At 40.5% G+C, this 22,936-nt stretch overlaps 1 protein-coding gene across 1 annotated transcript in view; it reads left to right on the top strand.

Annotated features, from left to right (window-relative positions):
- The first annotated feature begins 8,729 nt into the window (after positions 1 to 8,729).
- DDX10 (DEAD-box helicase 10) overlaps positions 8,730 to 22,936 on the top strand; it is a 160,023-nt gene continuing 145,816 nt past the window's right edge. Inside the window, exons 1-7 of the mRNA XM_051779818.1 lie at positions 8,730 to 8,955; positions 16,522 to 16,582; positions 16,828 to 16,958; positions 18,623 to 18,781; positions 19,229 to 19,349; positions 20,471 to 20,660; positions 22,755 to 22,881. Of these exons, the coding sequence (XP_051635778.1) occupies positions 8,773 to 8,955; positions 16,522 to 16,582; positions 16,828 to 16,958; positions 18,623 to 18,781; positions 19,229 to 19,349; positions 20,471 to 20,660; positions 22,755 to 22,881 (972 nt within the window). The 5' untranslated portion in view covers positions 8,730 to 8,772. The remainder of the gene's footprint in view (positions 8,956 to 16,521; positions 16,583 to 16,827; positions 16,959 to 18,622; positions 18,782 to 19,228; positions 19,350 to 20,470; positions 20,661 to 22,754; positions 22,882 to 22,936) is intronic.

The raw sequence follows: 22,936 nt of genomic DNA, 5'->3' as shown, positions 1-22,936 counted from the left end.
TAGTATTGATGGTAAAATGATTTAAAGGATTGCTAAATGAAGTGAAACGGGAACACTAATCTGCTGAGAGGCTCAGTGAAGTTTTTTAGGTCCATGTCTTCACATGCCTCTTATTGAGTCTTTACACTGCTGAACATTAAACTCTTTGGGGAGGGATAGAGGACAGTAAGTTCCAGCTTGTAGGCTCCTAAATGTCCTGTCAACATGTCATGCTCCCATTATAGGGAGTGGAAATCTGGTCAATACAGTTAATGGACTCTAGAGGGGGATTGAGATGATGAAACGAGATGTCTCTTTCAAAATGAGCCTAATAGCTCTACAGTTTCCAGTGGGATTAAACATAAGCATTCAGTGCTCTAGGGTATAGCAGCATCTGCACAAGACTGGCAGATATAAGGTGGGGCATATGGGAGATCTGTGCCCTTCAGGAGAAGCAGCTGAAGTCAGGCAGGATGCCTTACAGCATCTCAGATGGCAAGAATGCAGCTGAACCAAGCCCCTCCATTTGGATGCCTCTATGTATGTATCCTATTGTCTGGAGCTGAGTCCTGCACTTGTGATTTGATTGCTAAAAGATTTAAAATCACTATGTTGTTTTGCCAAACAAAAGTAGCCAGAATTTCCCATGAAAAATGTTCTTACAACTGGCAGCAGTACTGAAATGTTATTGTTAGATTTAGAAATCCAGCTATTCAGGTACTTGTCTGTACTTCATCCATCATGAACTGACCTTCGGGAGGGAACTGTAGACAAATCTGCACAGCTTCACCACCATACTGTTTCCCAGAAAGAAACTCTTCTACCCTTTCCTTGCATTAGCGAGCCCACATCTCTTCTCTTAAATTGGTCTCATGACCCATTACTATGAAATATCAGTCTAACAAGTCTAAACATTTGAAACAAATTTAATTTCTACAGCCAGAAACATACAGATAGATAGGGCAGGCTCGGTGGCTCCCAGCCACAAAAAAAGGTGTTATTAAATCATTAGAACTAGGACAGAAATGTACACTTCAGAGTTGAGCAATACACCCAGTGAATAAACTAGAGAATCAAAATAATAAACTATGACTCTTTCTCCAAATGCAAGATTAATCAAGCATATAAACCCAAGGATAATAAGGCATAAGTGCCTGCTGCATAAAGGTGCCATTCCGTGTTTTACATATCTGAAAAACCAAATATATTTTACTGTGCTAATGGGCTGGGAAAAACAATACATTAACTGTCTCCTGAAATTACTCTGAAATACAGAAAGGCCAAGAACTGTGCTAAATGAAAATGCTTTTTTTTCCTACAAAGTCCTTTTATAATTAAAGGACAGCATTTAAGTGTGTCATTCTTATATTAAGCTTCGGTAGCACCATGGTGTAAACCATTCTGTTTGGGAAATGGCGTCCTTCCAAAATGTGTGATCATCTGAAAGGTTAGCTCATCTTTTGTAATTTGATTTGTCAGCTCCGTCTCTGAGTCAGGAAATCAGCTCAGTTGTGAAAGAACTGTCAAGCATATTCAAAATTAAATGCATATTTATGGAGTTCCCTGAACTGGAATAACAGCCTGTGCCCTGGGACTGTACACAGATCCCATCCATCACCAAAAAGTAGTCTTGATTATTTAATGGTTCTTTTTAGGGTGTATGTGTTATGATCACAGTTTATTACTCATTTTTATTTCTCCAGGTCTGTCACGGCCCCTAGTGGCTCAGATACACCCAGAGAGCACCATAGCTCTGGCACCAACAGCCCTGAAAAGGGTGAAGTGCTGCAGGGCAAACTGTGGGAAGGGGTGAAGTGATGGGGCCTGCGAAACCTGGGTGTGTTTGACAGCTCTGTGAGGAAAAACAAGTTCTAGCAAATCCCATCATATATTTCTTGCAAGATTGGTCATGTTTATAATTTTCAATAAAAACATTTTTGTTGACTTGGAGGAAAAATGCTTTGATTTTGTATTTGTTAATTAACCTCCATCTCATGTCTTTATTAAAAGAAATCTACATTTTGAAGAGGTAGATGATTTAAAGACTGAAACTATGACACGAAAGTAATTAATTTTTAAAATTACTTTCTGTTTTATAGATTGTTATCTTGCCTGACAATCTGAGTGAAAGCTTTTTTCCATGTCTATGGAATTGTTCTTGTTGACCAGAGCTTACATCACAAGTTTCCGAATGTTTACATGGGCTTTCACTGGCCAAAGGTTCATTCTAAGAGCCCTGCAGATTAAATCATGAATATTAGAATCACCACCAGCAGTCTTCTAGAACACAAGAAGTCCTCTGGCATTCCAGAAGAAATGTGTTTATGCGATCTTAGTTATGCCATCTTTAACATTGTTCCTAAAGCGTTCTGATATATCATACGGTACCATCCAGTGCTTCCTGACCAACAGCATTAATAATCTTTGGTGTTTCTAGAGATTTGACAAGCTGGTTTTGCTTCTGATTTTGAAGAAACTTGGTTAATTTTTGCCTGTTGTTGTTTTTCACACATATTGAGTGGTTTTGAAATATCATGGCACAAAGTTTAATTTTACTGTGTAAACTTAAACCTGTCCTTTGGAGGGTAGTTTTCATTTAAACATTTAATGAGTTGTTTGCTGCCATTCTGATCAATAACTGGCATTTAGTCAAATTCCTACTCCCTACTCCTACTCTACTACCCCACTTTTCCCAGTCTGTTTCACCCCAGGTTTTAAGAGGATAACAGGCTTAGAACCTGCATCTCCTAAGAGAATCCCAATCTGGAAATTCTTGAAGGGTAATTTAAAGAATTTTAAATTTAAGAATTTAAAATTTGTTTCACAGCAGAGTGGTGGCTACTAAATTATCCATGGTCAGAGAGAATGAATGAAGGACTTGATTGAAGAGGGTAGTATGTCTCTCCATGAAGACATCATTTGACCTCTAGTAGGCTCAGGGTGGAAAAAGCAGCAGAGGCTTTCTAATATTATTTATATGTAATAGTAGGATTTTTCAAAATATAAAACAATTTACCAATGTGAAAGGAAAATACTTAATTCTAACATTTTCTGTGGTAGGAACATTTAAATCTAGACACTGGCAGATAAACTTTCAGAATTAACTCTATGTTGACTAAGTATGTCTGTATTGCTGAAGTTGCAACCAGTAGTTTGTTCCAAGAGTTTTTAAGCTGGACCATACATTCATGTTTAGAGTAATAGTGTGAATACTTTTTCTCCAGAGCAGAATACATTTTGGAGTGCCTACCTAAAACCAAATTCTTGTAATTTATATACTTGGTAAAAGCATTTTCTTTTTATGAGCTCCCCAAGAAGAGCCCATAATGTAATTTGCAAATTTGTTTCTTTTTCATTGTTGGGAAACAGCACTTCATTGCTAAGAGGAAAGTACAAGCTCTCAATTACACCACAAAATATTCTTGGTCATAACTTACCCATTTGCTCAGAGCAGGAATTACTGAAACAGTGTTTCTACTGTGTTTTTAAAAATCCAGTTTAACTTTCAGCTTTTAAAATATAATTTCTTGGGTGGTAGCCCTTTTATTGTAGGGCTACTCAGTATAGGAAAACCAAATTCTATTGGTTTCTAAATTTTTTTTCCAAACCATTTCTTTTTTTTTTTTTTTTTTTTAAATTATTATTCTCCATTGCAAACACCTACTGTGCCTCCTTTTTAGAGTTGCTTACCCTGGGTCTGCATAGGAGTGCTGAAATTTCTCTTTTACACTGAGAGCACTGATTTTTTTCAGCCTGCAGTTCAGACTAATACTTCTAGGATGAACTGAAATGGAGTCCTGAGCCCATAGGCAGGGGTTGGGAGAGAACCCCGGGGAGGCTTGGCAGCGACAGTAAGGTCCAAAAGTTGGCCTGACATCTGCCCTAAGACTCATCTCTTCTCTGAACAATTCTGGTCATCCTGCCTAACAATGCTAATTTAAAGTGATTTTTCTTTTTCCAAGTAGGATTACCATTTTTCTATGTCATACTGCACATCCTTTAGACACATAAAGTTTCATAATAATTTTTATAGGAACATTACTTCTATTAAAAATAACTCACAAATCTGACTGCCATTTCATATTTTTTTCAAAATATTCTGAAGTTCCATTGTAGTACTGCAAATATTCATTGAAGATCCATCCTTTCATTGTGGGTATCTCATTCAGAGACACTCAAGCACAATATTCAGATGCAAATTCTCACATGCTTTCTCTCAAATCTTCTGAGGCATAGCAAGTAAGCCTTGGAAAATAAGGAGAAGGGTGTCAAGAGCCTCTTGGTTGAGGAAATTCTCCTAGTACAGGGCTGTTTCACTGAGAAAGGATTTAGTGGTGTTTCATTGAGAACTGGTACTTGTGGGGTCACTTCTTTTGGTTTGCTGATTACTTTTTTAGGTAGGCGATCAAGATTATGTGGAAAAATTAAAAGATAACAGGTTAGTACAAAACAATCAAGGATTTAATAAGAATGTCAAAATTTAACTTGAACACACACAGTGATTTTTAAAAAATATTATTATCAAATAAAATCAACCCTTAGTTATCTTAAATTCCTGAAGACATTTGCAGTGGAAATGTTTAACTGGGGTACATGGTATGTGAATGAGAGACTATGCACCTGCACAAGGCACCGGAAGAAATGGCACAGCAGGAGTGCAGGGAGTGATGCATTTGCAGCAAGTCAAGAGATTACAACCAACCACAAAATACAAGCAAGTATATAGGTAAGGGTGGGAAATTGGCAAGATTTGGGTGTAGGGCCAACTGTACTAAAACCTTGGCGTGAGGAAAGCTCCATAACGTAAATACAGAACAATAGCAGTGTGATACAACTCAACTTGGCCCTGAGGTTTTCTCAAGAGAGAATATGGATACCAAAGATTGTGCACCATTGTCAACATTCAGGATAAAGCCAGAAAAAGTGATGAGCGCTTGATGAGGGCAGAGCAAGGGCTGACTACTCCGTGACAGCTGGGAGTCAAGCCTGGTAACATGGCCCCTGAGTGAGGGAGGAGGGTGTGTGCATGGGTGGCAGCTATGGTCAACCAAGAGTCCAGTTCATCAGACAACATCTGTGGTGATGAGGCAGGTTGAAGGTCAAGCTGGAAAAATCAATTCCCTGGTCAGGATGAGGTCTGGTGGCTATAATCAGGGGCAGACACAGTTGCTGATGACTGGGCATGTTCTCTGTGACAAAGCAGGTCTGAGGTTGAGCCAGGAAGTCAGTTTGCAGCTCAGAGTCCCTGCCAGTGGGGTCTATGGCCAAGGACAGGCATGGCTGTGGCTGAGCTGGGAACCAAGATGACATATGACATAACTCAGGCATGGCCTGAAGGATGCAGAGTGGAGCTATGCCAGGGTGTAGAAGGATATCTAAGGTGAGGCTGGTCAGGGCCATTAAGGTCTATGAGTGCCCTCAGGGCCCCAACCTTGATAGCTGGTGCCCCTTGTCCTCCTCACCATAAATAACCCTTCCCAGACACATAGATGTTTGTGCTTAAGAGTAGGAAAGACTGAGTATGCATGAGAGTGAAATCTATGGAGGATGACTGCTACTAAAACAGGTCTTTTCTAAAGTAAAAAATTGTTGCCTTCTTCTCTATAGCCTTAGGTAGCCTTGTTACTTTTGTTGTTATAGCATATTCCCTTTATTTCTCCAAATTGCAAGAAAACAACTGTGCTTGAATGATTTTTTTGTCATCTCTCTCTTTCTTTCTCTCTCTCTCTCTCTTTTTCTCAGAAGGATCTCTAATTTTGCCAGAGTATTAGGGATAGTACTATTACAAAACAACTGAAATATACTTGCACATTATAAATAAATCTAATATCACATGGAAGAATTTATTCCTGTATAAAAGGTAAACTTTTATAAATCCCTGTTTTTTTCTCATGCAAGCCACTCGGGGTGAGAGGACAGCAGAGAAAATAGGAAGGCAGTTCCTGGGCCCTTGCAGGCTCCCAGACTTCCAGCATGGGGCCAAGAGGCTCTCCCTCCAGCATTTTACCTTCTACTGTGGGACACAGGACAGGGCAAACTAATTATTAAAAAGCATCAGAAACATATAAGCACAACTAACAGTGTTTTTTATGACAGCAGCATAAAAAGTTTTTTAGAAACTGGGCAGCAAGATATTATTTTCCATATAATTTTTTTCATTGAGGATTTATGTCTGTAGTGACTCACAGACCACTGCTGCTGTTCTGCTATGAGAGAGGCGAGCCCTGTAGGCAAAACATAGAACAGGCGAAGAAAGACAGCATGTTCAGACAGGACACTTTTACCAGTACATTTGCTTACAAAAAGATTAAACACCCCAGTGCTGCAAAAGCAGGAATTCTACACAGGAGGGTTTTTGCTTGTTTGTTTTTCTATTACAGGCAGACAGATAACATGCTTAAAGTGGCAGCTGAGCCCTGCGACAGTCTGACTTTGTTCTGTATGTCAAGTTAATGTGCTGTAACTGCGGGAAAAATGTGCCACCTCCCTGAAGCACATCCTTTGGGGTGGAACAGCATCTCCTGCAAACAGCTCTTTTTCAGGTAGTCCTGGACAAAACCATTTTTATTTCAAGAAAAAACCCATCAGTATCTTTCCTTAATCATCTGAATAGCAATAAACCCTTAGAGAAAACCATTGCATTCAAAGCTGTACCTTGGAGGAGAGATCTCACTGAAGCATGTTTAAGGGAGATTTTTCCAGCCCTTCTTGAAATTAGAAACTTAATGTATTTTAAAGGGAAAACAATAATTTCTATAATCATAGGTTTCCCTAATCTCAGGGAGGAGGGAAAACATCTTTCAGTGATACACTCAATATACGTATAGCAAAAGTGGAGCAAATTAAGAGACACTCCCTTTTCCCTTGGCTTTCTGGAATTCCAAACCCTCATCAGAGACCGTAATTATTTTGGGAGTCTTTCACTCTTCCCGTCATTAACATGTTTACTTCCTTCTTACACCATTGCATAAATATGTTTGTAATTTTCTCTTTCTGATGTGGCACAATAATTCCGCAGCCTGTTTTTGTTTTTAATTCTGTGTGCTGATGAAGTGCTAAAACTGACTCGGCAAATTGCAGAGCGGTGCAGACCTTACTGTAGGGAGGGGTTAAGAATTACTGCACATAAAGAAATGTAATATAAATTTGCAGGTTGATTAAATCTAGTTCCTTTGAGAGATATGTGGCCCTTATAAAGTCCAGCCTTATATCACACAGCATAAAACAACTCTGCCCAATTGCAGTTTTCCCTGCAATACTTTGCCAGCTCTTTTCATAGTTCAAGGCTCTGAGCCAAGGCCATTAAACTTGATTATAGCTGTATTGTGAAGGGTCAAGGCACACATCAGAGCTTGAATCCAGCATCTTAAACACAAGGTTCACTGTATGTCTTCCAATTGTGTTTTGATTTTTGAAATGTGTCAGTTTTTCCCTGTAATGAATTAGAAAATAATGAATAAACAGACTTGCCACAGAACCCTCCCTCCCAATTCCAGCTCCAGAGTACTCCATCCAGCTCTGAGTTCCTCAGTACGTGAAAGACACGGACCTGTTGCAATGAATTCAGAGCAGGCCATGAAGATGATCAGATAGAGCACCTCTCCTATGAAGACAGGTTGAGGGCTGGGTGTTTTGGCATGGAGAAGGCTCCAGGGAGACCTTTTAACAGCCTTCCTGTACCTTAAAGGGGGCTTATGACACCAAGTTGAGTGGTGTGGTTGACACTCTGGGATGCCATTCAGTGGGACCTGGACAAGCTTGAGAAATGGGTCCATGGGAATCTCATAAGGTTTAATGAGACCAAGTGCAAGGTGCTGCACCTGGGTCAGGGCAACCCACAGTATCACTACAGGCTGGAGGATGAACAGATGCAGAGCAGCCCTGCTCAGAAGGACTTGCAGTTGCTGATGGATCAGAGACTGGACATGAGCCAACAATGTGGCCTTGCAACCCAGAAAGCCAATTGTATCCTAGGCTGCATCAGAAGCAGTGTAGCCAGCAGGTCAAGGGAGGGGATTCTGATCCTCTGCTTTACTCTAGTGAAATCCCACCTGCAGTGCTGCATCCAGCTCTGAGGTCCTCAGCACAGAAAGGACATCAACCTGGTGGAGCGAGTCCACAGGAGAGCCATCAAGATGTGATTAGAGGGATGGAGCACCTCTCCTATGAGGAAAGGCTGAGACAATTGGGATTGTTCAGCCTGGAAAAGAGAAAGCTGTGGGGTGACCTAATTGCAGCCTTCCAGTACCCGAAGGGAACCTACAAGAAAGACGGAGAGAGACTATTTACAAGGCCGTGTAGTGCCAGAACAAAGGGGAATGGTTTTAAATTGGAAGAGAGGAGGTGTAGATTAGGTATTAGGAAGAACCTTCACTGTGAGGATGGTGAGGCACCGGAACAGGTTGCCCAAAGAAGCTGTGGATGCCCCATCCCTGGAAGTGTTCAAGGCCAGGCTGGATGGGGCTTGGAGCAACCTGAGGTAGTGGAAGGTGCCCCCGACCCTGCCAGGGGGGTTAGACTAGACGATCTTTAAGGTCCCTTCCAAGCCAAACCACTCTATGATTCCATGACGTCTTATAAAAAAGAGCGAGAGCAACCAACAGCTCATTTTTGGGGTTGTATTACACGAACCGTCATTTTTCTTCCGCCCTCGCGTGCCCCCCGCACCCCCCCCCCCCCCCCCCACGGCCGGGGAACCCTTTGGCCCCGCCCCCGGCGGCGCGGCGCGGGTGACGCGCTGTGTCTGCGCCGGCCCCGCCCCGCGGCCGCGCGAGTGCCGCGCGTGGCGGCAGCATGGGTCGGGCCGGCGGGAGCGGCGGGGCGGCGGCGATGGACGCGGTGCGCAGCTTCGAGCGCTGGAAGAAGAAATACACCCGGCGGACGAAGAGGCTGCGGCTGCAGCGCAAGGAGAGGAAGCGGCCCGAGTGGCAGGTAGAGCGGGAGAACATCGCCCGCCTGGTGCAGCGCTACCCCGAGGTACGTCCGGTCCGGTCCGGGGAGCGAGGGGCTCTGTGTGCGGGGCGGGGGCGGACGGACGGGAGGGCACGACGGTCCTGCGGAAAAGCGGCTCCCCTCCTCGTGTGACGCGTCTCGGGATAGGGCTGGGAGGAGGAGGGATGGTATCTCTGTGCGGGTCCTGGGCAGGCGTGGGGAAGCCCCAGTGGTTGGCAGGCTGGTCCTCTGGTTGTCGGCGGGGCGTGTAGGTCACAGGTGTGTCGGGTGATACTGCTGTGTGGCAGGCAGGACGGCTTTTTACCTCCACGAGGCAGGGATGATGGAAGGATGATTCTTTTCCTTTTTTTCCCCAGGCAGAGGAGGAGGGGGGAGTGGTTCTGGTGGAGGTGGCTGGCTGTGGAGCCGGGCAGAGTGGGACCCTCGTGGGAGAGTGAGTGGTTGGGAATGCAGCGAGGAGGACGAGGAGGCTGAAGCAGGTGGTGGAAACAGTTTGCTTGTAGTGGCATTTGGCCCTTCTAACCAGGCAGCGTGCCTGTCTCCGTGTTGGAGGTGGGACACGTTTGTCTCTAAAGAAGATGCCCGACAAGCAAACATCACACTAGAGGAGTGCGTTGTTTAACCTCAAGTCAGGAAATAGGTGTTTGAATACCAGAGCTGAAGTCAGTGCTGTTGGTTTTGTTGCCCACATTTCCTAGAATTCCTGTGGGAGATAGTCGGCTTTTGAATGGTACCGATATGTGGAAAGTACTGTAATTGTGGATAACGGGTTAGATGTGCTCTGCCTGTGATGCTGCTCTACCTCCTGCCAGACTTTTGCTGAGTTTGTAGCTGCTGCTGGGGAGGAGCAGGGCAGTTCTGCTTGGTTACACAGCGCTCGGCATAGGTGGTGGTAATCGCTTTTTGGTGGTTGTAATTTGATCGAGCAGAAAGTAATGATGAGAGTCATAGAAGAAACGCATGTGTTAATGTGAAGAGGTCACGTTAGCTCCTTTGGTTAAGATTCAACAAGTTAGTATTCTTAAGCTTAACTTGCTTTACTGTTTGAAAGCAAATGGTATGCTTCCAAAGATGGTCATATTACTGTTTTGAATTACAGATTATTTCTCAAGGGAAAAAAAAGGTCTTGTAATTCATTGACTTTTTATTTTTGATAAAAATTAAAGATTGTAACTGTGTAAATAATTAGTATATTCTGTTGTGCTTAAATTTTGAGTTAACTTGTTTTGGCAATATCTTTCTATTCACTGTAGAAATAGTCAGCTTTCACAGTTACAGCTGGAATTGTTAGAAACTTGTATTTTTCCGAGTGGGATGACCACTGATAGGTGTGTGTCTTTATGGAATGAAAAACATTCTACATTACTACAGTACTGTTGGGCTGTTTCTATAACCTGGACTTGAGATGGTTGCCTCTGCATGGTCTCTGGAGGGTCCATGTCTGAGCAAGAGGGAGAAACTGAGTTATAGCAACTTGGCAAAGGCTGTTTATAGAGTTTGTAAACTCTCTACACAGCTCCCTGTGTAGACACTTATAGGCGGACCTATTGTTTATATACCAAATTGCAGTATATATACAATAGATTGCTTTGTGTTTCTGTGTATTTGAATGCAGACAGGGAGTTGTGTAATGAAATTAATTTTGCATGATAGTTTCTCCATTTAAATAATAGTGTGCATTTACTAGATAATGCCATATGCAAAGTAGGCTGCTGTGTTCCATTAGGGTACTATGGCAATATCTAGCTATTCTTTTTTCTCTATCTCTTGTTTTGGAGTCCCATCACTAGACTCAATACTCTGGGCAGTATTCTCATAGATAAAGTGATCGAATTTAGGGGTTGGCTTTTCCTCTAATGTAGTAGAATCATGTGATCCAAAGCTTAAGCGGTGTGTTGCTCCTGTGCACTGAAATTTTATGTATATGGTATGGACATATTGAGAGGTAGGAGGAGGATCACCACAATCATCGACTGCAGGAACTGCTGACTATTTAGCTTTTTTTTTTTCTGTGAGACTGAATGGCTAAACATGACACCTATTAATAGAATCATAGAATTGTTTAGGTTGGAAAAGACCTCTAAGATCGAGTCCAACCGTTAACCTACCACCACCACTAAACTATGTCCCCAAGTACCACATTCACATGTTTTTTGAACACTTCCAGGGTTGGCAATTCCATTTCCTCCCCAGGAGGTCTATTCCAATGCCTGACCCTATCATGTGTCCTAATGACAGTGATGACAATAAAAAATCCTAATTGCTTAGAAGGAGGCAGCAAGAATGCGTGAAGTAGAACATTTATTTTGGGCATTCAATCTCAGAGATGAAGTGACAGAAATATTTTCAAAAATATCTCTGGGAAGCTGGCTCCCAGAAGCTGGCTGGGAAGCTCCTCCACTCGATGCTGCCTCTGCCACTTTGTTCTCCCTATACCCAGCGTATTTGTTCTCCATATACAGTTTTGCCATATTTATGCTGTGTGTGTATTAAATCCCTACACACATCCCCATCTATTACCGTAGTTCTTATGGGGAAAAATTGCTTTGCTGTCTGTTGTACCACTCTGCTTTGCAGGAAAGTGTCCCTGGCTGATAGTGGAGTATGACTGTTGCTCACAGATGTATATTAGCAGCAGAGGAATTCAGAAGAAACACACAAGCAATGAGGGGATGATAAGGAAATGATAGAGCCTCTTTTTTCCATAGTGAGGTCACTATTCCTTTCTTATCCTCAATAATTTTGGCGTGGTACATCTGGATTATGGTGGGTAGGTGTGCAATTCTCAGACTTTTTAATTTGGTTAGTCCCCACTGAGATTTTCTGCAGTAGTCTGTTCCTGTACTCTTAGCATTAACTATTTTGTGTAATACTTAGATGCAGTCACTTTTCCCTGAAGCACACCCAATACCTTTGACACTTGCATTCCATTTCCACTCATTCTACATAGATTTGTCTTTATACTGGCTTTATGGTCACCGTCTGTCAGTTGCTTCCCTGGATACCTGCATTTATTTGCTATATATATGACTATGTGAGTGTGTAGAGATGCTTTTGTGTCACTAATGTGACCGCACATGCGCCTGTTTCTGGGCATGGGTAATAATTCTGTGTCTCTGTGGACCTTGGGGCGGCATAGATAAGAATTGGGTAGTGGGAGGTTGTGTTTGTGTGTATTTTTAGAGGTTGAAGAAAAGAGGCTGGTAGTGGTCAGGCATATGTCCGCCAGAATTAAGACAAGGTAAACATATGTTAGTATTAGGATGGTGCTGGGGGCTCCTGGTGTCAATCCTTCTGGGGATCTGCTGTCCTCCAGCTCCAGGAGTCTCCTGCCTGTGAACATTCAGGTGGATACCCACTAAGCTTTTTATCTTCTGTCCTTCAGCTTTTCTTTTCTGGTCCCTAGCATGGTTTTCCACTTTGTCTCCAGTGTTTCTTCTGTATTACCCTGGATTTGGTTAAAGTGGGAGTGGGGATTGTGAGGAAGCACCATGTGCTTGGATCTAAAGGGGTCTCCAGTGAGTTCTGTGTGAGGTAGATCCCTTCTTAGGGACAAGGGAGCTAGAAAGCTCTTTGGTAAGCTCCTCTCTGTGAAGTGCACTGGCTGGGGTCTCTGTCACGCAGGCTATGTGCTTTTCTCGTGAATGTGGTATGGAATTGGGGTAGCATGGCTGATGGATGCACGAAGATCCACCTTGCCCTCCCGTCTATAATTTCCTGTGTGAGAATGTCTGCAGTGGGTAAACAAGACAAAATTAATAATGAAGAGGTAACCAATATACTTTGTTACTGGATTTTTTTTAATTTATTGACGTGATTGCAAGTGTGTGGCAGCATAGATGCAAAATGTGAAATTTAGTTCCAATGGGTCGAAATCATGGGACCGTTTTCTGTGTTATGTGTTCGTAGGTGGTCTGTTGTCTGTTGATCCAGAGACTTCATTGCCTAATTGTCAGGCCATTGATGGACATGGTCCTTTCCATCCAGTTGTGCTCATGAAAAGTATTGAGCACCTAACTGATGTTCTGGTGAGCTGTTGGTGAAAAATTCTTTCTAGTGTGCTTTATGTCAAATTAGTTGAGTTAGATCAGAATGGCATTTGCAATATTTGAAACGAGCTGGCTCCTCTCACAAGTATAGATTCCCAGCAGATTAGCAGAAGTAGTAACTTCTAGCAGGGAAACAAGCTAAGTAGAAGTTGGTGGTGTTTTCCACTGGTGCATGTAGATATAAAATAGAGCTATCAGAAAATCTACCTCTAACTCTGGGTCTTCTTATGCCTGCCATTTGGACTTGTCTTAAAAATAAGCCAGTATTTTTGGAGTTTAAGGCTACTACTGCATATCCTTCTGCTTTTAGGAGTCTGTAGTGCAGAGAAATAATAGAGGAAGCTTTGTGACATGGCCTCTCCTAACATTCCTCGCTATTTTCCTTGGACATCTTTAAAAGAGCTGGGCTTATGCATGCAATGATTTTTAAATTGATTTAGAGAAGTTTAAGGTGGAGGAGCAGAACAATATTTGTCTTTTTTGATTAATATATCTGTTCTTACTGAGTCGTCTAGAGTTAAAAAGAAGTTGACTACTGAAATACTTTAAGTGTCCTTAATTATTTAGAACAATTTCACATTGGTGTAATAGCCTGTTTGATATTTTACTAACCTTCTAAAATCTATCCCTTCAGTTGCACATAATCAATTGTGTGAATTCTTTTTTGATGTTGGTAAGATACTTTACCCTTCTGTAGGAATACTGTTTTCCTATTCACAATTTCTTGGTTGAAATTAAACCAAAGCTGTATACATAACTGGTTGTGATTCTTTAGCATGTGAGACTGGGAATTAGGCAAATATTTCATGTGATATATAGTGTCTTCAAAATTATCAATTGAATTTGGAAATACTTTTCAAAATTTCCAATTTGCGCAAGTCAAAAAGAGACTTTTAAAATGGTGATTTCTGAGAAGAGTTTTCCCTCCTCCCAAATAACATTTCCAAAAGTTTAATTGTTCTGCTAGGGTACAGTGAAAGCTTGAAATTTGTCTTGCAAGAACTATGTCTTGAAATATGTTGAAACTAGGTTTTAGTAAGGGTGTTATTACCTTTTATCTATTTTTATCTTTTGTTATAGGGATTAAATTCACATATTAAATTACTTATCTTGATTTTATTAGAGAGAACTAGCCTGAAAAGAGTGGTGTCATGAATTAGATGCTTTAAACAGCTATAACCCCTCAGTTTTCTATAATAGGCAGAACCTGTAGAAGGCTTGGTACTTCAAGTAGATATAAAGCTCATCTGACAGCTCGGTAGCCCTTCATCTGAGGCCCTCTTTGAAATTGTTATCACAAGATGTCAAGAAGATCTGAGGACCGTTTTGCTTGGTTCCTGTGTTGGGAGATTTCTGTTCAGCAGTCTGTTAGAATGAAATGATACTAGTTAAAAAAGCAGGAAGTGTGTAAGCTTTGACATTTGGAAATCTCAGTTTATGGATTCTAGTCAGTGTGCATTCAAAGCTGTGTGGTCTACCTTCCTCTTTTTCAGCTCAGGCTTTATAGACTCAGTAGTCTATTTTTTTTTCCTTGAGTTCTGTGTTTTTGTTCAGCCCTGCTACTATTAGTTGTGAACTTTGCCAGTCAAAGCTGTTCACATTTTTTAATTACCACCTAACTGCTAGAACAGTTGCAAATATTATGTTTTTCTCAAAATCTCTACTTGACATCTCAACATATTTTTAAATCACTGAGCCAACTCATGGACTGAAACACATGCTATGTAATTACACATGTGTGTGTAATTAACGGCTCTCAAGTATGGATGCATACAGAGAAGTAAATTAGCACAATGAACTACTTTTTTAGTATCTGGGGTTCTTTTTACCTTGTAGGACAGCTCTAAAAAGTAAGTACACCAAGTGGTAGAGATTGGTGAATCTGGTGAGCTTCAGGACGCTGAAGTTGTGCCTCTCCTGTCTCAGACAGGTTGTTGCAATATTGCTGCAGTTCTGGGTGTCCATGTCTGCCCTGCAGCGAGGGTGAGTGTATCTTCCCAGTAGGTGTGCCTGGGTACACACATGTCCAGCCACAGCTGAACACAGACAGAGCAGTGCCTTTATTGGCACACACACAGAGTGCTTGCACACAATAAATATGGGCGGCAGGTGCTGTTCCTCTCTGTCTGATGAGGATTAACATCCACTAGTGAAATATGTACTCACAACTGGCATTAGCTATCCAGCCCCAGAGCTACCTCAGGCCCCAGTTTTCCCAGGTGCTGGCACTGACACCCTCCAGCCTCTGAGGTTTGTGGTCCCATTCCGGTTACCGGCACTGGGCTCAAGTGCTGCTGTCCACTCATCCAGCTTGAAGGTAGCTGGTGGTCTCTCACGCAGGCTTAGAACAGACAGTGTGCCCACAAAGAAAGTCAATGGAGAGAATGTAAGAGTAATTATTTTTATTGTTATTACTGTTAATAAAATAAATGATATTATGTAAAAATATTTAGTAAGACTGTAGGGCAGGCTGTACTGATGAGGTACAGGGCTCAGTCAGGGAAGTGTGTACTGACCAGCCAGCTGTCACCCAGACCAGCCCCTTTTTATCCCCTTTTGCCTCTATTTTCTCATGTGGGTTCCTCCCCAGTCCACCTTGATCCATTCTTTTCCCTGTCTTTGATCCTTACCCTACACATCCCATAACAAGTCTTACACATTCCTACAGCCCCCTTAAAACACCCCCTACGAGGTTGTCCAGTGTCCTCAAATGCTTCCCCCCCTGCCCTGCTCCCTCTGAGCCTTGTGTACCTGCAGGCACTGATCCCTGCCATTCTGCAGGGCCTTCTGGCGAGGGGGCAGCCCCACTAGTGCCTTGGTGGAGTTCACCGAGGAACCCTGAGCTGACCCCTCTCCTCCAATGGTCCCAGGGAACACCTGAGTCAGGGTGCTGTAACTCTGTATGCAGTGATAATGTCTGTGAGGCACCTTCCCATCACTGTTCCACTGGTTCTTACGAAGGCTTTGAGTTCACAGCTGTTAATCTTTAATCACATAACCTAATACTAAACATATGCAAAAGACGCTAGCACCGTAGAGTCCAAATGGAGAACTCGAGTGGTAGAGGTATCTTTCTTATCTGGAGCTATTTCCTGAAGTGTTTGTTTACCAGGCCTTTACCCTGCAGGACACTTACCTGCTTTAGTGACGTCCAGTCTCATATAGCAACTGGAATACACTTCATCCTCATTGCTTCTAGAGATCTGAAAATATAGATGCGGAAAGGACAGCTAAGCTCTAATAAGGTGGAGATGAGAGACCTCCTGAGATTCTCTTCACTCTAAATTGTTCTGTGATTTCATGATGATCTGAGCTTTAAATTGTGCTATTAACCTGTGTTATTCAAGTATATCTTATTACTTGCTGAACAGCTTTTGGAAGAGCAGTGGTTTGGCTTAGGTCAAACTAGTATAGATTGCCTGACTTGGATCAGGTCATACTGAACTACTACATATTTATGTAAACACCAACTTAAAGAATGCTGTTTAATTTCTCTGTTATGGTTAGATTGTAAGCACTGATCAAAATTAATTTTTTTCAGATAAATGCAAGTGAAATCCAAAGATTTTCAGATTTTCCATTGTCAAGAAAAACCCTAAAAGGTGAGTATGGAAGTTTTCTTTAGAAAATAATGTAAGTAAAAAAGAAAGTATTATTTATCTGCATCTGAATGTTTTTTTTTGCTTTAAATTAAGTTTTAGATAAGTGTTGCTATGTACAGCATTTTCTAAACAGAGGAATAGAGTCTTGGGCCATACAAAACTAAATGAAGTTTTTTTCTTTCTTTTTTTTTTATTCCTCTTCCCCTCCCACACTCTCTCTTCTCTTCCCACGCTGCACATACTAGGACTGCAGGAAGCTCAGTATCGTGTGGTAACAGAGATACAGAGGCAAACCATAGGTTTGGCTTTACAAGGTAAAGATGTACTTGGAGCTGCAAAGACTGGATCAGGCAAAACCTTGGCTTTTATTGTTCCAGTAAGTAATTTATATCCTTCCATTTGTACTCAAACCAAGTTATCCATGAAGTATTGACGTCAGACAGCTTAGGTTAATAGATCCTGAGAGAAAAGTTACAATTCAGCTGATCTAAGTGTTCTAAGAAAGCCAAGATACCAATTTAATAAAGCTGCTTGAGGTCCTGAAAGAAGCGTGTTTTTGGCAATAGGAATATTCTGAGACTTAGAAGTTTCATTTTAGTCCTTACATGAGTAGACCCCGTGTGATTTAGCAAGTGCTTTGTTTTTCTCTCAGGAATGTTTCCTGGTGCAACTCTAGTTGTTCAATTCTGAAAACTAAGTATATGAAGTAGAATGGTGAATTTTCTTCAGTTCCTTAGAATTTTTTTTAGATGAGTGGTTTTCACTCCTTTAAAATGTAAGAATTTGGACCTTATATAGCAAACTTAACCTTAGTGATTGTGGACTTCCATTTCCTTGTCTTTTGTGAACTTTGAAATTGCTTCTGGGAAAAACTGGATGAAAACCCTTGTCATGGATATATGTGTTTGACAGTTTTACTCAATACATCATGAAATGCATTTCATTTCTTTGTGCTGAAAATATAATTGAGACGTGTGCTAAAAGTGCACATATAAGTGGATACAAATCCCATCATACTATTTTTATATGAAGGGAAAAATAAATGTTTTGATTATGGAGTTACTTTGTTTTAAACGTTACTTGCATTTTTCTAAGCATAAATTTCTTTGGAACCTATTTTATCACTAACTGTGAGAACAGTAGAAAATTCTTTGAATACTTGCTGTAGTTGAGAAGATTTATGCTTTATGCTGTTTTTTAAAAAAGTATTTTTTACTAGTGAAGAATAAAAAATGTAGGAGGGTTCAAAAGATAGTCTTGTGAATTTGAGAAACAAGTGAGATTGCTCAGTTACTTAATCTAAGAGTAGAAGTACTTTGTTTTACAAACCTTATTTTAAAACAATTTTAGAGAGGAAGAGTGCTAAAAGAGGAGCGGAAGAGATGAAAAATGAAAAAAAAATTAACTGTACAAGGATGTGTAATAGCTTTCAGTATTCCAGAAGGCTTCAGATATTCATACTTGTAAAGTCTTTGTGTTAGGATTAGCTGACTAAGACAGTGTTTCTGCAGTGTGAATTCCTAAGAGAAGGAATAATCCTTGTCTGAGCTGCAACTTTAATTGGAATACTCTGTATGTAACATGGATAGTGCTGCTTCAAACCTATAGCCAGAATTAAAGCTTCAATAGCTAATGTTCTTGCAGTTGCTCATTCTGTTTCTGGTTCCCACAAAACCTTACGAGCAGGGAAATTTCTCATGGTTTTCCACACTAATTTCAATCATCATGTAAATGATTAAGGCCTAATTTCCACAATTTAGCAGGGTAGGATTAATTGTGCAGTAAAGTATTTATGCTTTACCACCCATTACTGTCTGTCATAGGTTGGTACTGGAGAACTTTGCTACTGCAAGTATCATTACCATTAGTTAAAATTTATATATAATCAACCTATGTGAAGTGGACACTGATGTTTCTTCATGTCATTACTTTAGTTAACGTGGCTTTGTCTTTTTTTAACTGACACTTTTTGTTACAAACTTGTTGTTACATATTTTCCTTCTGAGATTTTTATAGTGTTAATATGTTAATTGTTTTCAGGCTTTGGAACTCCTGTATCGCCAACAGTGGACTTCTGCTGATGGACTGGGAGTTCTGATAATATCGCCGACCCGGGAACTGGCATATCAAACCTTCAAGGTTCTGCGTAAAGTGGGAAAGAATCATGAGTTCTCAGCTGGTCTTGTCATTGGAGGAAAGGTGTGTCCTCTCTTGGAGTTTGCTGTATGGAAGCATAATTGAGTAGTATATTAAGTACTAGTTTAGGAAGGAAACCCTGGGATCAAAAACTCAGGGAAGAGAGCAGTTAATGGGAATATATCAGCAACCCACTTGTTTTCCTGTGTGTACTCTGTCTTTTGAAGCTTTTGAATATTTACAGTCTTCCCAGGTTCCATGACTGAATGGACCTTCCTGCCAAGCCTTCCAGGACTGTCTTTTTAATTTAGATTATTCTGAAATAACGTTTTGCTTAGGCTGCAAGTGTGAGCATGCTGAAGAAATGGCAATGTATCTGTGGAAAGAGGAGAGGCTGCTCCTTAACTGTTCTTTCTAAAAATTATCAGTAGGTTAAGCTGATTTGACCATGTCTGGTACTGGGCTTCTAGTTTGAACAACTAGAGCTAAGCTGGTTTAACTCCTTTTCAGGATCTGAAAGAAGAGTCTGAAAGAATACACCACATAAATATGCTAATTTGCACTCCAGGACGGCTTCTACAACACATGGATGAAACTTCATATTTCTATGCATCTGATCTGCAAATGTTGAGTAAGTTTTTCAAGTACTTGCAAGTATTTGGGAATATTTTGTAACAGTTCATAACTGTATGGAGCACTTTCTGGGTAAAAAGTTTATCCTTGTCATGGTATATAGATGAAATGGCTTTTAAGCTCACACATGTCCAAATTAAATTAGAAAACAGCAAAGCCACTTTCTTCTTTGTACTTTCTCTGTTGCTGAGCATGCTTTCCTTAGGGTGATAAGGACAAGTAGGTGAGTTAGTAAGGAACTCAAGCACAAATGTAATGTCTCATATAATCCTTTATATCTTTATATCCTTTATATAGCCAGACTTTCCTTTCTGGCTATAGCTCCTGTGTTTTTCCTGACATGATCATTAACTATCTATAATGAATATTCATTGCAGTGTGTGTATTTTAGACCAGTTCTAGAAAACATTTTTCTTTGTATTTTAAGACAGATTTCTGCTCCTTTTAATATTTTGTTAGCATTGTTAACACTGTTCATTTACATCCTTCCAACCTGAACAAAAATTTTCAGTGTAATGAAAAAGCTTGCCTGCCACTAAGAACTGCATAATCATTAGCATAACTTCAGGAATTTAGAAGCAATTAAGAAGCTAATGAAGCTGATAAAATGTGAAATTATGCTTGCTACACTTAGTACAATTCATGGCAGACAAAAATTGCATTAAATGTAGGCTCTTTTCTTAAGGCTTTGTCTCTGTGCTACTCGGTTTATATCCTGTATTTCAATGGTAAATTTAACTTAGGAGAGGTTGTTTTGCTCTGTCATGAAGAGTACAGCACTGTTTTATGTTCTGTGCTTTTATTTCAGCCATAGGAAAGGGAGTCGGTTTACAAATTGCTGAGCTGTTTACTTGAAATACTAAACTTCTTGCTTCGGTGTGTGAAACAGGGCTGTAGTGCATAGATTATGGGAAATGCTATGATTTCTATTGCAGGTTGTTTTAAAAACATTTTATGAAATACACAAATATCTAAAGAGAATCCTGTTATATACAGGAATTAAGTTCATCTCTGCAGTTTAAGTACAGATGGAATTTTGTACTATATAGATTTAATGTAGGGTTTTTTTAAATAATTAAATCTAAAACCAGATTTTCTCAACTTTATCCCTCAATCAAGTTCTTGATGAAGCTGATAGAATTCTAGACATGGGGTTTGCTGATACAATGAATGCAATCATAGAGAATCTACCTAAGAAACGCCAGACCTTGCTTTTTTCTGCAACACAAACAAAATCAGTGAAGGATCTTGCACGTCTGAGTCTGAAAGATCCAGAATATGTTTGGGTTCATGAGAAGGCCAAATTCAGGTATGTTGGGCTATTTTTTTTTTCTGAGGGGTTAAGCAGATAGTGGTTCTACTTAACTGCTTCTCTGACTGTCAGTTTCCTGAATCAGAAGGTTTTTTTTGCATCCTCCTCCTTTCTGCAGTGTCTGCTGTGTGTTTCCCTGAAAGCAAGAAGTTTCCAGATAAGAGGGGACTAGTTCTGACTGAATCATTACAGGGAGGCTGAACCTGTGCTTGTCTCCTGTCTCCTCAGGCAGCTTCTCAAACGGGACATTTTTTTCCTTGCGAGGAAGCACCAGAGTGGATTATAGCCTGAATGGAGTAGTGTCCTAGCAGCACTCAGTTCTGAATTGCTCCTTTTTTGTTGTTTGGCTTCCTTGCCTCCTGCATGTGCATACTTGCTATGCACAACCACCACGTCTGTTGCACAAACACAGCTTGTCTGTGTGCCGTTTATAAATCTGGCTTTCCAAGGAAATGCTGTGCTAGTGGGAAAATGCAGAATGGCAGCAATCCTGTTTGTGTGTTCAGTATTAGGTACCCAGAAGAAAGCATGTGGTGGTGGTGCATGTGCAGTAAGTCTTGTGGCTTCCTGACGTGCTGGATGTTCTTTCTTGCATGCCCTTTGCACGCAAAATAAATTTGTTATGCCTTACAGTTTGGAGCAGGATGGGAGGCCCTTGCTAGGAACGAAGTATGTGATCTGCCAGGCTAAAAGAATTTAATGTATCACTAAATGAAAAACTATACACATTGCTTTTTGGCACGTTATTTTCTTTTGAAATTGAAATGAAGCATGTTATTTATTTTGCATTTCTGTGGGCTCAATTATCTGGGTGTCAAATTGCTTATGAACATGGATGATTATTTTTCTGCTCTTCTATGAAATATGTGTATATTTCCATATATAAAATACAGGGGAAAGGTGAAGCATTGTGATAAAAATGGCTTTTCCAAGAGCAAACAAGAAATCATCAGGAAAATGCACAGCAGAACCACATTGAATCTTGAGGGAGTTTTAACTATTTGATTTGATTATCTCTGTATTGTACTGCAAATACCTTCAGCAGTACTGTCAAAGGCATCTGAAATAATCATGATTGCCAGAAAAAAGTCTGTGACTAATATCTTCTTAGCAGAAGAGGATATATAAGCCTAATGCGTATTCTTCATTTTGAGGGCTGACTCTACATCTGTTTCACAGATCTCACATATTTTGTGAAGTCTGTTTTTAAGTACATTTAATTTTTTTAAATATTTGGGAGAATGCACTTAGGTAACAAACTGAAACAGAAAAAAGGAAAGTATTAATGTGTTGTAGAATTTACTGCCTTAGTAGTAAAAGGTTACTGCCTTATGAAAGCAATTTCCTGCGAAAGACTTAAAAAGTGAAAAGTGCTATGGCATTATTGAACTTGAATAGCAGAATAAAAACTGGAGGAGTCTCTTGTAATTTCATCCTCCCAAGTGACCACCTTTAGAAAAGTAATTTTGAATACCTTTGGTGTGTTTAGAGTGAAGCAGAGGGACTGTAAGAGGTGAGCATTTAGATGTGTTTCAAGGGCAAATTTGCCAAAGAAGTTTTTGTTGTTTTATTAAGAGCAGAAATGTGAGATAAGGTGACAATTCAGAGCTTTAGAAAGTTACCTTGCGTGTCAGGGTAATCAGTAGAAGTACATCAATGCTCTTTTTTCGTGCATGATTAGACTCTGCTTTGACATTGCTTTAAGCACAAATGATGCTTTAATAGGGCTAATAGAAAAAATTGCATGTAAGTCAAGGCAATTTGAATGTCACTGCTTAGACATGGAAAGAGTTTGCCTTGCTAGTAGTAAATGAATTTAGAAGTAATGTCAAAAGTCATCTGTGCCTCCTCACTGGCTTTTAGTAAGGAAATTGATTCATCTTTCAAGAGTTGCTTTCAAGTGGAGCTGCTAAGACTTGTTCCTCAAAGTGGGGGAACTTTCCAGACTGACTCCTTTTCTTTTCTCCTCTTTTCTGAGTATCTATAAGACACTCTTGACTTAAAAGAAAGGTCAAGCATCTCCGTAGATGTATCTAAATATACTTTTTGGTGTGGTTTTGCTTTGGTTTTGTTTTTCTTTCTTTTTTTTAGTACCCCAGCAACTTTGGATCAGAATTACGTTGTCTGTGAGCTTCAGCAAAAAGTAAACATGTTATACTCTTTCCTGAGAACTCATTTGAAAAAGAAGAGCATTGTGTTTTTTGCAAGCTGTAAAGAGGTATGGCTTTTTCTTCCCCCTCCCCCCACAGCATTTTAAAGTGAATAAAATGAAG

This window comes from Manacus candei, unplaced genomic scaffold (genome assembly GCF_025592945.1).
Source record: "Manacus candei isolate 608988 ecotype Guabito, Panama unplaced genomic scaffold, ASM2559294v1 h1tg000014l, whole genome shotgun sequence".
Classification (NCBI taxonomy): Eukaryota; Metazoa; Chordata; class Aves; order Passeriformes; family Pipridae; genus Manacus; species Manacus candei.
The sequence above is the reverse complement of the archived record's forward strand: the minus strand, read 5'-3'. Positions and strand labels throughout refer to the sequence as shown.